The 17838-nt window shown below is 40.8% G+C and overlaps 1 protein-coding gene across 3 annotated transcripts in view; it reads right to left on the bottom strand.

The window, feature by feature from the left end:
* Window positions 1–17838, bottom strand: part of Pxk (PX domain containing serine/threonine kinase like) — a 70832-nt gene that overhangs the window by 36747 nt on the left and 16247 nt on the right. For all 3 annotated transcript variants that reach the window (XM_027387701.2, XM_027387702.2, XM_027387704.2), the window contains 2 exons: window positions 12734–12784; window positions 10262–10309 (listed from right to left, as the gene is read on the bottom strand). In XM_027387701.2, coding sequence (XP_027243502.1) covers window positions 10262–10309; window positions 12734–12784 — 99 coding nt within the window. The remainder of the gene's footprint in view (window positions 1–10261; window positions 10310–12733; window positions 12785–17838) is intronic.

Here is a 17838-nt window from a genome sequence, read left to right as displayed (position 1 = left end):
TCAGGTTTCTGTGATTTAGTTCTTTTCTGTTTTTGGTTTGCTAGCGGACAATTTGAAACTGTAAGAAACAGATCAAGAAGACCTTGCCAGATGTGCTTACAAGGTCAGATCTGGAGGGTCAGGAGATGTTCTCCTTCCTTGTATAGATGGGGGCCCACTGGGGGCTGTCCTGTCAGGTTCGGATGGGAGCCTGCTGGGGGCTGTCCTGTCAGGTTTGGATGGGAGCCCACTGTGGGCAATCCTGTCAGGTTTGGATGGGGGGGATTGGGGCCTGCCCCATCAGGATTTTTATATCCAATTTGTACATTTGCAACTTCTAAAATAACTGCTAAGGAGTTTGTTTCCCATTTGTGAATCTGAAACTTGCAAATCTTTGTCTAAGTGTTGTTTTTGTCTTGTCTTAAAGGTACTAATTGTACGGATGTTGCTCAGACTCAACCTAACATGGGACAGACACCTTCCTGACCCATTGGAAGTACATGAAACAAAGGATCTGGGATTGTGGCTGGAGAAGTTAAAAACTATTTTTCTTTCAGAAACACTGGCAGCCAAGGACACTCTGTGCCAACAAGCACTGCTCCCCACTCCCTTCCCTCCTAAACTAAATTCTTCTTCACTGTGATACCAGCCAAGGTCTCTTCTGCTAGCCAGCAGCTTCATACCTTAATCCTTCTCTGTCTGGATACTGCTTAAAAAAAAAAAAGTTAAATTCTGCCAGTCTGTATACTTTTGGAAGCTTTAAGTTTAAAATAAAAGTCAAAGATACATTATGTTTGAGAAAAAAATTATGCTTATGTTTCCACAAAACACACCACACACACACAACACACCACACACACACACACACATATATATATATATATTATATATATATATATATATATATATGGGTTTTAGTCATTTAAATCTAATGGGTTACATTTACTTGTCATCATCTAAAAAAATAGTACATATTATTTATTGAGATAAAAAATTTTGTCTAAAATAAAAATGTCTAAGGGAATCCAAAAAATGAACTAAAGGTATCTAAGAAATTATAAAATGTCAGAGGGAAATGTAAACTACGGTTACTATGGCTTCTCATACCTGCAAATGCTAAAATTTAAAAATTAGTAATATAAGATGGGCAGTAGTGGCACAGGTCTTTAATCCCAGCACTCGGGAGGCAGAGGCAGGTGGATCTCTGTGAGTTCGAGGCCAGCCTGGTCTCCAGAGTGAGTTCCAGGACAGCCTCCAAAGCCACAGAGAAACCCTGTCTCAAAAAACCAAAATAAAATAAAATAATTAGTAATATAAGGTTAATTCTGGTTAAAAAGTTTTATTTACTTCTCAAAAATTGTGTATGCTTATTAGAAAGTTTTGTTTTTGGGTGTAATCGTAAGTTTCGTAATTTATCAGCCCCCCAGATTATAATCATTTTGAAAGCATAAAGGTTACTTTACTTTTGATATTACAAAAAAAATTAAGAGATTTTTAACTTTAAGCCGAGCGTTGGTGGCACACGCCTTTAATCCCAGCACTCGGGAGGCAGAGGCAGTTGGATCTCTGTGAGTTTGAGGTCAGCCTGGTCTCCAGAACAAGTGCCAGGATAGGCTCCAAAGCTACACAGAGAAACCCTGTCTCAAAAAACCAAAAAGAGAGAGATTTTTAATTTTTTAAAAAACAGTTTTTAAATATTTAAATTTATAAGGCTATGGGATATTTGTGCTCATAAAATGTCTTTATTGTTAATATTTGTACTTAAATTAAATAACTAAAACTTAAGATCATAGCTATAAGCATCATATACTAACCAGAAATTGGGATGTTTATTTCTTTGATGCAGTAAGTTTATTTCTTTGATGTTTATTTCTTTGATCCAATGACCTAAGTCTGAAAAAAGACTTAGAGTAGCTTCTGAGCCCATGAGTCTCAACTCTTTGGGGATTAAAAAAAAGCCTTTTTTATAAGAGTATCCTGGGATCACCTGTATGTCAGATGTTTACATTGATAACAACAGGAAAACTTTATAGTAGGGGATCACCATAACATGGGAAACTCTTTTATTTTTTTAAAGATTTTATTTATTTATTATGTATACAACATTCTGCTTCCATGTATATCTGCACAACAGAAGAGGGCACCAGATCTTATAACTGAGGGTTGTGAGCCACCATGTGGTTGCTGGGAATTGAACTCAGGACCCCTGGAAGAGCAGTTGGTGCTCTTAACCTCTGAGCCATCTCTCCAGCCCTGGGAAACTCTTTTAAAAGGTCAAAGCATTAAAGCTAAACCTGACAATATAAAGTCCCAGTCTTATAAAAGCTGCTAACCTATTGTATTGCAAAATGTTAATAAATACAAGTTAATAGCCAACCTTATAAATGATCAAGTTTGTTAATTACAGTCATGCTGAGTATTAATATAATTAACTACAGGGACAAATCTTACTTAGTCCCCTGTATATGTTTTCAAAAGTTGAAATCAAAACAAGTAACTAGAAACAAAGTTGTCTATTCAGATTTACCTAAGCAGCCCTCTTAATACTACAGATATCTGCAGAATATGGCAGACTCCCAGATCCTGACAGTGACCCAAAGAATTTGGATTTATTTTGGTTGTCATCTAAGTATAAACTTAAAGGGCTTTTCATCAGGCCAAGGGTATCTCTGCCCAATCTATACCTGGCCCTCTCTAAAAAGAAGAAAAAATGTGCAAATCTATAGTTTTTAACTAGGACTCAATATTCAACCTTATGCATTTGCATCAGTGAGTTGTCTCCTTGGTGGTCTTTTTGGAGTCTCACGAACTTGGCATAACAGTTATGTCTTGACTTCTCATTTTTGGGCAGTATTTATATTTCCACAATGGGATTAAGTTCTCCTTCACAGCTGAGCAGTGGTGGCAAATACCTATGATCCCAGCACTCCGGAGGCAGGCAGATCCTTGAGTTCAAGGCCAATTTGGTGTACAGAACAAGATCCAGGCTACAAGAGAAACCTTGCCTCAAAAAAACAAATCCTGTCTCCTGATCCAGTCACATTATCTAATTTTAGTGAGTACATTATGATTATACTAGGTAAATAATATCCCTTACAATTACATTCATAACAACCGCTGAGCCTTTTTTGAGTTCTGTGATATAAACTGGATTCTATGAGGTTATCTGCTTCCCGTCTCAGAATTCTGCCTCCTTACATCTAATTTCTTAGGTCTCATTTGGGTTTTCTTTTTTGTTTTGTTGTTTTTCAAGACAGGGTTTATGTTAGTTTGAATGTAATTGGTTCCCATAATCTCATAGGTATGGCGTTGTTGGAGTGGGTATGGCCTTGTTTGAGGGAGTGTGTCACCATGGGGGTGGGCTTTGATGTGTCCTATGCTAAAGATACTACCCAGTGTCTCAATTTACTTCCTGTTGCCTGCAAGATGTAGGACTCTCAGGTCCTTCTCCAGCACTATATCCACCTGCATATTGTCATGCTCCTTGTCATGATAATAATGGACTAAACCTCTAAAATTGTAAGCTGCCACTGTTGTGCCCAAGACTTGAAGAACCCGATCGACCACAGTTTGAGTTACCAAACTGCAAATGCAAGGCTTTATTGTTTAATCCTACCAGCAGGGACTCCATCTAGCAGGCTGACACAGCAGCCTCCAGAGGGATAGAAGTCCCTTGTCTATTGCCAGAATTTTAAAGGAAAAAAAAAATCACAGAATTATGTCAGTAGGTATGGGTCGGATCCTGATTGGTTGACATTTGGGGAACAATTAGGGGAATTTCCCAGAGTCAGGGCAAGTGGTTTGTTAGTATTTTTGATTGGTTGGCTACAGATGGTAGCATTAATGGTTTCTATGGCTTTGTCTGTTACTTGCAGGTTCTCATTGGCTGGTGCTGGGAGGAAGCATTCTGTGGTTTCTCTGTCTCTTGGAGGTGGTTTGTTGCTAAATACAATATCCAGGTATTTACTAAGTCTAAGAGGAAGGTTGTCTTGGAGTTTTGCTCACAACTCAAGAACTAGAGGCTAAGGGGACTGGGTTTGTTTTGAAGGCTTTCCTACAACCTTTACATTTATATGGTTTCTCTCTAGTATGAAAAATAAGAGCTGAATGGGAACTTAAGGCTTTGTCACATTTATCCAATTTCTCCCCAGTTTAGAAGTGACGCCTTTGAGTTTAGTTTACCTCTTTCACCACCTCAATTAAATGTTTTCCTTTTTAAGAGTTGCCATGGGCTGGGTGTTGGTGGTACAAGCCTTTAATCCCAGCACTCAGGAGGCAGAGGCAGGCGGATCTCTGTGAGTTTGAGGCCAGCCTGGTCTCCAGATCGAGTGCCAGGATAGGCTCCAAAGCTACACAGAGAAACCCTGTCTCGGGGGAAAAAAAAAAAAAAAAAAAAAAAGTTGCCATGGTTATGGTGTCTCTTCACAGCAACATATACCCCAACTAAGGCAGATTAAAAAAAAAAAAAAAAAAAAAAAAAAAAAAAAAAGATGTATTTATTATGTACACAGTATTCTGCCTGCATGTATGTCTGTATGCCAGAAGAGGGCACCAGATCTCATTATAGATGGTTGTGAGCCACTACTTGGTAGCTGGGAATTCAACTCAGGACTTCTGGATGAGCAAGCAGGGTTCTTAACCTCTGAGCCATCTCTCTAGCCTCTAGACAGATTTTCTACCCTGGAGTATGGGTATTGCTATGATAGGCTTGACCATGGTTCTTTTTTGTTTGTTTGTTTTGTTTTTTGAGACAGGTTTTTCTGTGTAACAGCCTTGGCTGTCCTGGAACTAACTCTGTAGACTAGGCTGGCCTTGAAATCACAGAGATCTGCTTGCCTCTGCCTCTGCCTCCCGAGTGTTGGGATTAAAGGAATGTAACACCACTGCCTGGCCTTTGACCATACTTTTGTTTGGAGGAATTTGGACTTTGAGAGTTTGGGTTAGGAAAGCAGTGGAATGCTTTAAGCACAGCTTAATGGGCCATAATAGTAGGAGCATGGAAGACAGTGATCCCAACAGTTATTTGAACTATGGGGGACAGGAGAATTTTAGTATGTTATCTACAGATTGTTCTAAGATATTTTCATGAAGAAAGTGGCTATCTTTTGTCCTTGTTAGAGAAGTCTGCCTGAGGCTAAAATGAAGTATAGATTCTGTTGTGGGGTTGTGAGTGGTAACTCTAATGAAGATTTATCATGAAGAGGATTAAGAGAATATAAAATTTGAGGAGAAGAGAAATGTCCTGAAGTGCTATGTTCAAGGAAGTGGTGACCTCAGGGCAAGATCTCACCTAGCTTAGTTTCCAATTTGTGAAAAGGAACTAAAGAAAAGCTTAGAGCCCGGTGTGATGGACACACCTTTAATCCCAATACTCAGAGACTGGCAGATCTCTGAGTCTGAGGTCAATCTGGTCTAGATATCTAGTTTCAGGACAGCCAAGCTTAGGCAATGAAGGATAGAAAGCTAGTGAAGATGTAGTTAAACATGGGGGCTACATTCCAGCCCCAGCAAGCAGCAGAATTTGGCAGCTTCAGCCAAGTGATATTCCTCTTTCAAAGAGGAATACTATAGTATTATTTGACACTTGTACCAAAAAACAAAACAGCAATCCAAATGTTATGCATATTGATTGACTAAGACTAAAGCCTGATGAGAAGGGCATCTTAAATTTAGAAAAGGATGCATGGTAAGTTATTCACAGGAGCAAAACTAACTCAGGTTCCACTTGATTTTTCAAGCAACAATGACACAGTCAAATGAATGATATAAGGCATGTGGTTGGAATGAAAATGGCCCCCATAGCCTCATGCATGTGGTGAACACTTGGTCACCAGCTGGGGCTTCCATTTGGGGAGGGTTAGGAGGTATGGCCTTGCTGGAGGAAATATGTTACTAAAGGCAAGTTTTGAGAGCCTGTGAAGGGACCAGCTCCCCATTTCGGCAGCCATAAACTTGCCTTGGTCACTTAGAGGTCAGATGCCTGTCTGGTGACAAGGAACCCATCAGAAGTTAGCTGGTGGCGCTATGCTTTATGACTCTGGGTGTGCTTTATGGACAAGTGCACAGCAATGACTCGCAGAGCACAACAACCACCCTGGGAGGACCTATGGGCCATAACAACCAGTTGGCCAATCAACACAAGGCAAACCCTCCAAGCCTGGAGCCACACCAATCCTGAGCCTGTGCGTACCCCTAGACACTCCCCTTACGCTGCCCTACAAGATCTCTATGCAGACGTTTTGAGCTCTCTTTCCTAGCCATCTGCCATGGTGGATGGATGGAAGGCCCGAGCTAATGTGGGGTTAGCTCATTAAACAACTATAATAAAGCCTCATGCAGTTTGCATCAAGCTTTCGACTCCGCCTGGTGACTGGGGTGACCATGGTCCTGGGCTGAGATCCTGGAGGCCTGAGCTTCTGGGGGTCTTTCACCTGCAGCCTTGCCCTTCCTGAAGTTCGATCTTTCTTTTTTGTGCTTGTACTTCAAGATATGAACTCTCATCTAGCTGTTCCAGCTTCGACACCTGCCACCTGCTTCCATGCTGTCCCTACCATCACAGGACTGGAAAGCTGTCAAAATGAACTTCCCTTCTATGAGTTGTCTTGGTCACAGTTTTTTATCACAGCAACAGAAAGTAATGCGTACAATATGATGGGAGACTAACTGGCTAATTTAAGTTGCCTATTTCTCCTTTATAACTATGAAAATGTTTCAGACACAATTAGGACAAATTTTCTATAATAGCACAGTTTGTCACCAATTGAGAAACTTGAAATTTCAAGCTGTTTTCCTCATTCATAAAAGTAAGCTTTAACTGAGCAGTTTCTTCACTTGATCTTAGCAAAAAGGTCAAGAAGTGATTACAGTTGCTTACTTAGCTAAATATAATGCATACATACAAAGAAAGCACATCACTCAGCATGCTGATTATTTTATTTGATGTTGCAGAAAGAATTACTAGGGACATATATTAATATAGCCTAAACATAACTAGTGTATCCTTTAAAAATATCTTATGAAATTATAGGATATAATCTTACTTTTGTATAAATCATGTGATATGCTCATATATGGCAATGAACACTTTCCTCAAAATCTTTTTAATTTTTAAAAATGTTATGTCTATAACTGTTTCTCTTGCATGTATACCTGTGCATCATGTGCATGCCTAGTGCCCATGAAAGCCAAAAGAGAGCTTCGGATACCCTAGAACTGGAGCTATGGATGGTTGTGAGCGCCAGACTGGCCACTCTCCTTTCCATCATCAGATTTTAACAATTACCTTCAATCATATGCCAGTAAGTGTTCTAAATTCTCAACAACCTTTAATTTATCTCATCATAAGTTCTCCAAGGTCAACAATGGGCAGTAAAATTCAAATCATAATCAACATTTGGAGTATGAGAGACCATGGAAGTCAACCTCTATTTGAGAAGGGAAAAATGAGGCCTAAGAGATGGCTGATCCAAGGTCTAACACCAGGCCAGAGCCAGGGTTTTCCCATTATTTCCACCCCTTTCTCCTGTCCTTTTGATTGCTGCATGGTCTTCCTGGCTAGCTGCTAATTTGATATTACATTTATTTGAAATGCGGTGCTTTTTTTTTTTCTGTGCCATTACTGTGAAATATGATAAACCATAAAACTTTTTGGAAAGCACAAACTTTTCTTCTATTTTTTTTCTACTTACATAGTTTAGTTTACACGTAATTCAATAGAACATGGAAAGTAGCAAACAGTATAAAGAGCTGGGGGGAGGGGAAGACCTTAAACCACAGTCCTGCCACCTGGGGATCATCAGTGAACATTTTGGCATATTTCCTTCCAATCTTTTTTCCTAAACATTTCCTATGGTATGTAAGTTTACATTCTGAAACATCATTTCACTAAAGTATGTTTCTATTGTACTCAGACACACTCCAAACTTGGGATTCTATTTCTCTCCTTCAGCAGGAATTCATTTATCTGTAGAGAATAATCAGATACTGAGTTTCATTCTGAGGTTTCTGAGTCCTTTGGTTATAGAGGCTGTTTTAAAATTATTTCACTGCTAAAAAGTTACATGTACATGTTTGTTTTCTTGGATGAAGAGAAACCTCCCACTGCCAGATGTGGTGGGTTTTGAGACGACAGGGGGATCAAGAGGAGTTCAAGGTCATACTGGGCTACATAGTAAGCTAAACTATATGGAAACTAAACTACATAGTAAGCTAAACTTGTCTCAAAACACGCCCCCCCAAACACACACACAACAACCCTAAAAATGCATGCACAGCATGTGGATATCTGCATTTGAAATAAGATGCAGGGCTGGAGAGATGGCTCAGAGGTTAGGAGCACTGATTGCTCTTCCAAAGGTCCTGAATTCAATTCCCAGCAACCACATGGTGGCTCACAACCATCTGTAAGAGATATGGTGCCCTCTTCTGGCCTGCAAACATACATGCAGACTGAATACTGCATAATAAATAAATAAATCTTAAAAAAAATAAGATGTACATGTTGGAAGCACTAATTTTAAAAAGGAAAACTACGCTGAAGCAAAAATAATTTCCAGGCAAGATTTATCTTAAGAAAATAACATGTTTGTTATGTAAGTATTCAACTGGTCACATGGGTGTCAGTTAGGAGGCCTATGTCTATGGAGCAGTCTATGGAGCCTCTTGTAGTGGATGAGTTTTTTTTGTTTTGTTTTGTTTTTAAAGATTTTATTTATTATGTATACAGTGTTCTACCTGCATGTACATCTGCACACCAGAAGAGGGCACCAGATCTCATTACAGATGGTTGTGAGCCACCATGTGGTTGCTGGGAATGGAACTCAAGACCTCGAGAAGAACAGTCAATACTCCTAACCTCTGAGCCATCTCTCCAGCCCCAGTAGTGAGTATTTATCCCCAGTACACGAATGGACTTTGGGAGCCCATTCCACATAGAGGGATAATCTCTCAGCCTAGACACATGGGGGAGGGTCTAGGCCCTGCTCCAAATATGACAGACTTTGAAGATCCCCCATGGAAGGCCTCACCCTCCCTGGGGCGCAGAAAGGGGATGAGACAGGGTGTCGGTGAAGGGGAGGGGAAGGGGGGGGAGAGGGAACTGGGATTGGCATGTAAAACAAGCTTGTTTCTAATTTAAACAAAAAAAAAGAGAGAGGAGAAAAAAAGAATTCAACTGGTCATACTAAAATTAAACTGAGTATCGGCTGAAGGTTTGATTCAGTGGTAGAGAGGAAATGGCAGCAGGTGGGAGACTCTGCACTCAATCCCCAGAACTGAACTGCAAGGGTCAAAGGCACAACAAAAACAACTACACAGTGTCCTGCAGATTTGTGGGCCAATTGAAAAAGAAGAAGTACTCATGCTTTTACAGTAAATGTCTGGTCTCTACTGACAGCATTTTCTGAAGTCTGACATAAATCATGGCTGCATGAAGGAAAAGGAAGCATGATGTTCCTTTCTACCCAAAAGTTCTCCTGACCTTGGTGCACACCATCCAAAGTCACCCAGCATCTGTGATAGCTAGCTCATGAAGGAAGGGAACAACAGTCCTTTGCCTCCCAGACGATCTGGTCATCAACTAAGCACTCCAGCTCACACTGAAAGGCTCCCATTACCACTCAAATCTGAGGAATGGCACAAGCCCAACAGTCTTTAGTACTCCACCACAGCCCTTGAAGATAGGGAGAATGATTGACATGACCAGGACTCTGACAGTGCTGAGACCTATCTAGGAGCCCTCAACTAGAGGCATTGGCTGTCTTTCCAGACAAAGCCTTTGCACACCTTCCTTCCTTCCTTTTTTTTTTTTCATATTTTTTGTTCGTTTGTTTGTTTGTTTGTTTGTTTTTCGAAATAGGGTTTCTCTGTAGCTTTCTCTGTCCTGGAACTCTGTAGACTATGCTGGCTGCAAACACACAGAAATCCAACTGCCTCTGCTCCTGAGTGCTGGGATTAAAGGTGTGCGCCACCACTGCCTGGCCCCAGATTTCTTTTGATTAAAGGCATCAGATTAGAATATTAGAATCAAAGAGATTTAGAAAGAGAAATCATCAAACAGAAAAAGACTAAGTGAGTCTCTACAGTTATGGTTTAATGCTGATCCACAGGGCTAACTGCAGGGAAGCCCATCAGGAAAGAGAAGAAGAGTACCCTAGATACACCTACATGAACTCTAGCAAGCTACGTAGTCAGTCCTCATCCACAAAAGACTATCCATATGACTTCTAACTAGTAAGACATCATAAACAAGCAATGTGTGTCACCAGTGTTTTGAAACATTTACCTGCAAGCTGTTGTTAAGTAAATCGAAGTCACTGTATCTTCTAACAATCTGTAAGAAACAAGACAGTGGTGTTTGAATTCAGCAAAGGTATCCCTCTCCACCTCCTGACCTGGGATTCTCTGGGGCTCCAGAGGTGGAGCCCTTGTGCCAGGCCAAACAGTGCTGCCTAGCATTCACTTTGATTGATAAGCCTAGAAAACACACAGAGAAGTCTCCCAAAGGCTGCCTGGGTTGCAGTAAACTGGTTAATACTGGCCAAATTCACAAGGCATCAATAAGAGATTAAAACAGCAAATTTTTTTTGTCTTGTTTTCAGGTCAAATTGCCTTTCAAATATCTTTCATATTAACTGAGTACATGGAGGGGTAGATTAATGATTTACAAAAAGAAAAAAAATGAAAAAGAAAAATTTTACTGAGCATAAGTGAAAACAAAAGGAAACAGCTTTGATGTCATTTGTTCTTATCAGGAATAAAACATCATCCAGTCAAAATGCCATCTACCCTGGAGACTAAGTCTGTTCCTGTAGGTAAGACTGTATCACCTCTTGGCAAACAGTCCAGCCTTTATGTCCCGTGTCATTTCTTGGTTACACTGATATTACTGCTTAGAACACAGTCAAATCCCACTAGCCCTGGTGTGCTGGTTGCTTTTATGTCAGTATGACACCAGCTAAAGTCATATGGAAAGAGGGAACCTCAATTGAGAAAATGTTTCCACCATGTTGGCCTGTGGTACATTTTATTGATTGATGGATAACTGATGTGGAAGGATCCAGCTCTCTGTGGGTGTGCCACTATGGGCTGGGTCTTGAATGCTATAAGAAAGCAGGCTCAGCAAGACATAAGGAAAAGCCAGTAAGCAGCCTTCCTCCATGGCCTCTGCTTCAGTTCTCTCCTCCATGTTCCTGTCTGTCTTCCCTCAGTGACGGACTTATAAGCTGTAAGGTGAAATAAACTCTTTTCTCCCCAAGTTGCCTTTGGTCTTAGTGTCTCATTACAGTTAGAAACCATAAATAAGGCATCTCAGTAAGGTAGACATTGTACTTTTGAATAGTTAAGACTCCAGTCTTTATCAATAGTTCTCAAATATATGTAGATAAATTACCTAGATACCACCTAGAACCTCCCCTAAAGACAGTTTCATTCAGCAGGGCTCAGGTGGGGTCCAAGAGCCCATTTTTGTTAATTATCCCAGGTTCATAAGGCAGTAGAGCTAGAAAAACTTCCACTGGGACTTGACTATTCTGATAGGACAATTCTTATCAAATACACATAATGTTACATGCATGTCCATCCCTGATAACAAGGAAGCCAAAGACAGGACAGTGCTTAACTGCAAGGAAATGCACATTGCAACGCTGCTCTGCTAACATCTAAGATGTGTAACCTCAGACCAGTTACTTAACTCAAAAGTGTTAAGTGGGAATAATGCTGCTACCGAGGAATGGTTTAAGAGTGGAGTGAATTAATGTGTTTAAATCAGTGGTGAACACTTCATAAACTCAACAGATAATAGATGTGATAAATACTCAAATAAAAGCAGTCTGAAACTTTAGGCAGAGAAAAGACTACAGCTGGAGCACTGTGATCAGAGACTGTGTAAGGTGAAGCCACGGTTTGAGCTGGGTCATAGAGCACAGACAATATTATTAGAAGGTGTAGGATGGCAACTCTAAGCACTAAAACAGCCCCATGAAGAATTAATTCAACTACCCTTTTCCAGTCAGCCAGGATGGAAAAGACCTTTTCTCTATTGTCTTTTCTCTTTAAGTCCAGCATTGAGAAAAGCAGAGCCAGGGACCTCAGGAAGAGCCTTCCTGAGGGACAATGAAGGAGCTAGCTCCAGCTGTTCAACAGTAAACTTGTCCATAGAATGCAGTGACCCAACTGCACATCATTTTTACCTGGTGAGTCACTTTAATTTTCTGGGCTGAATTGGAGAATGGCTTTCTATTTTTCCAGATAACCTCATATACACATTAACTGACCACCAAGAACAAAGGCTTTGCACAATTATCTTAAAGCTGAAGACACGTGGGGCTGAAGAAATGGTTCAGGGCTTAAGAGCACATACTACTCCTGCAAGGGCCCAGTGTGCTTTCCTAACACTGATACCACGTGACTCACAACCGCCTGTCATGGAATCCAACTTCCTTCTCTGGCCTCTGTGGGCATGGGATTCACTTACACAAACCCACACTGAGATACACACACACACACACACACACACACACACACATACACACACACACACACACACACACACACACACACACACACACGAATGCACGCACGCACACACGCACTCACGGATAAATTTCAAAAGAAAAAAAAAGGAAACTAAAGGCTTACACCTAAAAGAAATATGATTTGCATTATATGAATATGCTGACTTTTCCAGATTTTCTGATATCCTAAGACAGCTTTGGCCACAGTTTAAACATTTTTTCTAACAGACAAAAATGCTTACCTGCCAGCTGTTTTCTGCAGAAATTCCTCTTTGTACCCTGATGATATATTCCTAAAAGGGATAAAAGAAAGAGCCTTAGCTGTAAAAGATGAAAAAACATGGGTAGAGGATGTGGCTGGATGGTCATACACTCAGTAGCATGAAGGGCGGCTCCGGGTTCAGTACTCAGCACAGAGGCAGCAGAGAGCTGCTGGTCATGTGGCCAGCATCCGTACTCCCAGCACTAGGGAGATTAAGGCAGCAGAATAACAAGTTTGAGGCTTGTATTATATGGTGAGATTCTGTTTCAATAAAAGAATCATATATTGATACCAGGATAAATGTATGACTTCAAAGAAACAGTTGGAGCAATGGCTCATCAGTTAAGAGTGCTTGTTACTCCTGCAAAAGATGTGGATTCTGTTCCCAGAACCCACAGCGCAGTTCACAACTATCCGTAACTCCAGGGTATATGATACCTTCTAGTGACCTCCAAGTATACCAGGCATGCACATGGTATACATATATATATATATATATATATATATATATATATATATATATATCACATAAAACAAAAGAAATCTAAATGAAAAAAATTATTTGCGTGTGTGATGTTTTGCTGTTGTTTGGTTTTGTTTTGTTTTTCCAAGATACGGTCTCTCTGTGTGTATCCCTGGCTCTCCTGGAACTCACTCTGTAGACCAGGCTGGCCTCGAAGAGATCTGCCTGCCTTTGCCTCCCTAGAATGAGGATTAAAGGTGTGGGACACTATGCCCTCCTTAAAAGAAAAGCTTATAAACAGACTTTAAAAAGTATAGGCTATACATCTGTAATTGGGAAACACAATCTCTAACGTTCTGAGTGCTCACACTATGTTCAGAAAGTTTCAGATTTACCAGGATATGGCAACAATGCCTGAAATCCTGGCACCTTGCAATTCAAGCACTAGGGAGACAGAGGCAGGAAGGTCACCAGTCTGAAGTCAGCCTACACTATATCATCTATGCATAATGAGACCCTGTGTCCAAAAAACAAACAAAAAATAAAAATATTCAACACAAATTCACATTCACGTCAAAGCAAATAAAATTACAAACATGGAGTCTTAAGAAATCAAGACCCACCAGGCAGTGGTGGTGCACACCTTAGATACCAGCACTCTCGAGCCAGAGGCAGGTCGATCTCTGTGAGTTCAAGGCCAGCCTGGTCTACATAGTAAGTTCTAGGTCAGTCAAAACTATGTGAGAGACCCCATCTTAAAAAACAAACAAACAAAACTTACATTAGAAGTTTCATTTGATCCCTGGATCCTACAAGAAGGTGAGAGAAAATTTGCTCCTGAGGGCTGTCCTCTGACCTTCACATGAGAACTCTGGCAAGTGCATGCCTGCTTACATACACAAATCACACACACACACACACACACACACACACACACACACACACACACACACACTGTACACATAAAACAAATTTTTTTACTGTAAAAATAAATTTTAGTTTTAAAGAGATGAACAAAATCAACTGAATGTATTTGGTAAAGAACTAGACCTATGAAGATCTAAACAGGAGGTGGCATTGTAGTCTGTAAACACCATATGCTATGTAGTTATAGATACAGAAAAGAATGGAACACTAGAAAGGTAATTTTTCTTACAACATTTTTATTCTGCTTTAGTGGATCAAAGCTATTCCCTGACTAAAAAGACATCTGATTTTTTCAGATTCCCAAAACTGCCATACAAACTGGCCAAAATGAAATGCTCCACTAAAATTTCCATTGTTTTAAAGGAAACATAGCTGCCCACTGCCTGAAAGCCCTAGAGACTGTGAAGTCAGCTTCGTCCTACAGGCTACAATGGCACCCCAGGTTCTCCAGTGACTTGTGTCCACCCTTCTCACCTTCTCTGATGTGGAGCAGACCCTATGTGTAGACAAAACAATGTGAATCACCAAGGCCCAAAAAGCATGGGCAGGAGAACTAAGAAGTCTAGGCTGCCACTAACCTAGCCATCTGTAGCCACTTCCCCACAGAGGTCCCTCCCTCCTGCTCCTTCTGACACCACACCCTTAATCTTGGCATGCAAGGAGAGTGGAGCACATGGGCATTTTGGCAAGTCATTGTGGTCTGGTGCTGAAGTTATTCAAGTTGGACATGTACTAGGATCACAAGATATGGAGCATAAATGAAGAAAGAAAAGAGAATTAGGGGAAACTTACACTAAGCCTTTACCTTATATTATTCATTCAGTCTTCTGGGCAGCCACTCTGGAAGACAGAATCATAATCCACAAGATACAGAGAGCTGTCCAAGACAGCACAGCTTTGGCTGAGCAGACTAGGAACCAGAACCTTCATCTTGGTCACTCCCAGGACCTCCACCTTCCAATGTGGTAGGTAGGTCCCTCTGACCTGGAGAGGCTATAAGGCTGGGCTACTTCTACATCTCTGAAATACGGTACTTAGGCTGGTGAGACAGCTCAGCAGACAAAGGTACTTGCCACTACGGCTGATGACTTGATACCTATAACCCACATGGTAGAAACAGAGAACTCATTCCTGTGGGTGGTCCTCTAATGGGACATGTATACTCCCCAACTCTCTCTCTCTCTCTCTCTCTCTCTCTCTCTCTCTCTCTCTCTCAAATAAAAAAAAATGTGGAGGTCTACTCTAGTACACAGAATTCACTAGATTGCCCTAAAGATGCACACCTATTGACTCTGGCCTGAAGGAGGAGCACTGATTTCCAAAATTGTTGATTAATGCTTTCAACACAGACCGTTTTCCAAGCAAGCACTTCCACAGGTATATTTTGGCTGGTACTCAGTCACTAGACTCTCCCTAGGCTGGTGAGCTGGTGAGAGTCTAGGGAAACTTTGTTTTGAATCTGTCTGGCATCAAGTTTCTTTAGCGAGGCTACAAACACAAACCATCTTGACAAAAAGGACTTAAAACCGAGGCTTAGGGAAACCTTCCAACCACCCTCACACACATAATTCTTTCTTCATTTCTGCACGGCTTTCACAATTACAGTGATACTTAAACAATAGAGAGATACAGTGAGCTGTTTGGAGATGTTTTACAGACACGCTGACACAAAAGCAGAAGGTCGTATCACCTAGAAAACCTAAGAGGAAAGAAAAGATTTCTCTGTTTGCTTGGGTCCTGTCTCACAGAGTTAATGATTCATTGTCTGGGCTAGGCACAAGCATTAACAGCTACTGAAAGCTCCCAGGTGATTCTAATGTATAGTCAAGGTAACATATGATTACTGTTCTAAAACCTCTTAGAGAAACTGGAAGTAAGCTAGGTGTGGTGATTCACATCTGTAATCTCAGTACCAAGGAGGCAGAGGAAAGAGGGTGTTAAATCCTAGTCCAGGCTGGGCTACATAGTGAGGCCCTATCTCAAAAAAATAAAGCCAATCTCCAGGAGGTGGTGGTGCACACCTTTAATTCTAGCACTCAGGAGGCAGAGGCAGGTGGATCTCTGAGTTCAAAGTCAGCCTGGTCTACAAAGCAAGTTCCAAGGCAGCCAGAGAACTATACAGAGAAACCCTGTCTTGAGACAAACAAAATAAATAAAGAGTTATATTCCATTCCTTTAATCTCAGCACTTGAGAGGCAGACGTAGGTGGATCTCTGTGAATTTGAGGCCAGCCTGGTCTACAAGGCCAGTTTCAGGACAGCCAGGACTACACAGAGAAACCCTATCTTGAAAAATCAACCAACCAAAGAAACAAACAAATTTTTCTGTGAGGGCCAGCTGTTCATCTGGGATGGAAGGCAGCCGGTATGTCTCTGGTGCCCACTAGCCTTGCTAATTCTCTTCACTTCTCTACTACTAGCACGTTCTGGAAGGACCTAGAAAAATGCTTCAAACAAGTGACCGTAAAGAACAATGTTTCCCTGCTCTGGAACTTTCTCCCACTAGGCTAAGTCCCCAGACAACCTTCCACATTCTTGTACATCCTAACCAAACGACCCTAACCTTTTCTTTCTACTTAGTCCCTCTTTATCAGACTACTTATATCCTAAACCTTCCTGTTTATGCCTCTCAGTTTGCTGTTCCAAATACTTAAATCCTGGAGTGCTCAGCTTTTTAAATGTTAACTGCTATTTTTGTCCCACATTAATGTTTGGGGAAATAGCTCTCTCCAACTGGACTGAAGTCTTAAAGAGCCAGGAAACCACATTTCTTATGTTCCAAATCCCACCCAGCACAATGAGAGGTCAGCAGCAGAGACAAAGCAAATAATTAGGGCATTAGCCACCTAAATGCTCCCGTGGCAATGAGGAAGCCTGCATACCTGCTATACACAGGTAAAAATCAATGTACTCTAAAAAAAAAAAAAAATACAAAAGATCTTGTCTCAGATTATCTCTCTAAAAAATTAATGTTCAAGTCAAGTGTGGTGACACACACTCATGGGACTAATGCTCGGTAAATATTAAAGTTCCCCAAGCTGTCATGCACCTATCATCTTGAGGGTGCAGCAGAAAGATTATAATCTTCAAGCCAGCCTGGTTACCTAGTGAGACCTTGACTCAAAGGGAAAAACAAAGTAAATAAATAAATAAATGCCCCCACAAAAACAACAACTTTTTAAAGGTTCAAACTTAGGAAGTTACATGGCACAGCAGCTATTAACTCCAGGCAGCAGGCAGCATCATACTCAGGGACACCAGGTTTCTTGGGAAGTCTCACAATGGAAAGATTTGTTCAGGCCACTGGCTACCTACTCACCATCTTTAACATTTCACAGAACTAGTGATTACTCTTTGCTCTGGAACTTATTTATCTTTGCTTCATCTGCAGATTTTTGGTACCAGAATCTAGTTTTATTCTATGTCAATTGCTGTGCAAACCAATAATGTACAAAAAAAGTCCTCAAACAAATGAAAAATCTTGAGGATTTTTAAAGGCCTATGAAGAACCACAACTGTTTTAATATAAATTCTGGCAGGTGAGTGAAGCCAAGTGTATCTCCTTTCTAACCACTGAACTCTATTTAAAACTACTAGTCAGATCATAGAACCATAAGCTTTATTCTTTCACAAAAACAAAATTCCCTAGTGTGTATTATGCAAACCAAATTGAGTGCTTTCATTCTGCTTCCACTT

The sequence above is a fragment of the Cricetulus griseus genome (genome assembly GCF_003668045.3).
Source record: "Cricetulus griseus strain 17A/GY chromosome 1 unlocalized genomic scaffold, alternate assembly CriGri-PICRH-1.0 chr1_1, whole genome shotgun sequence".
NCBI lineage: Eukaryota > Metazoa > Chordata > Mammalia > Rodentia > Cricetidae > Cricetulus > Cricetulus griseus.
Note: the sequence above shows the minus strand (reverse complement) of the source record. Positions and strands in the feature narration are given on the sequence as shown.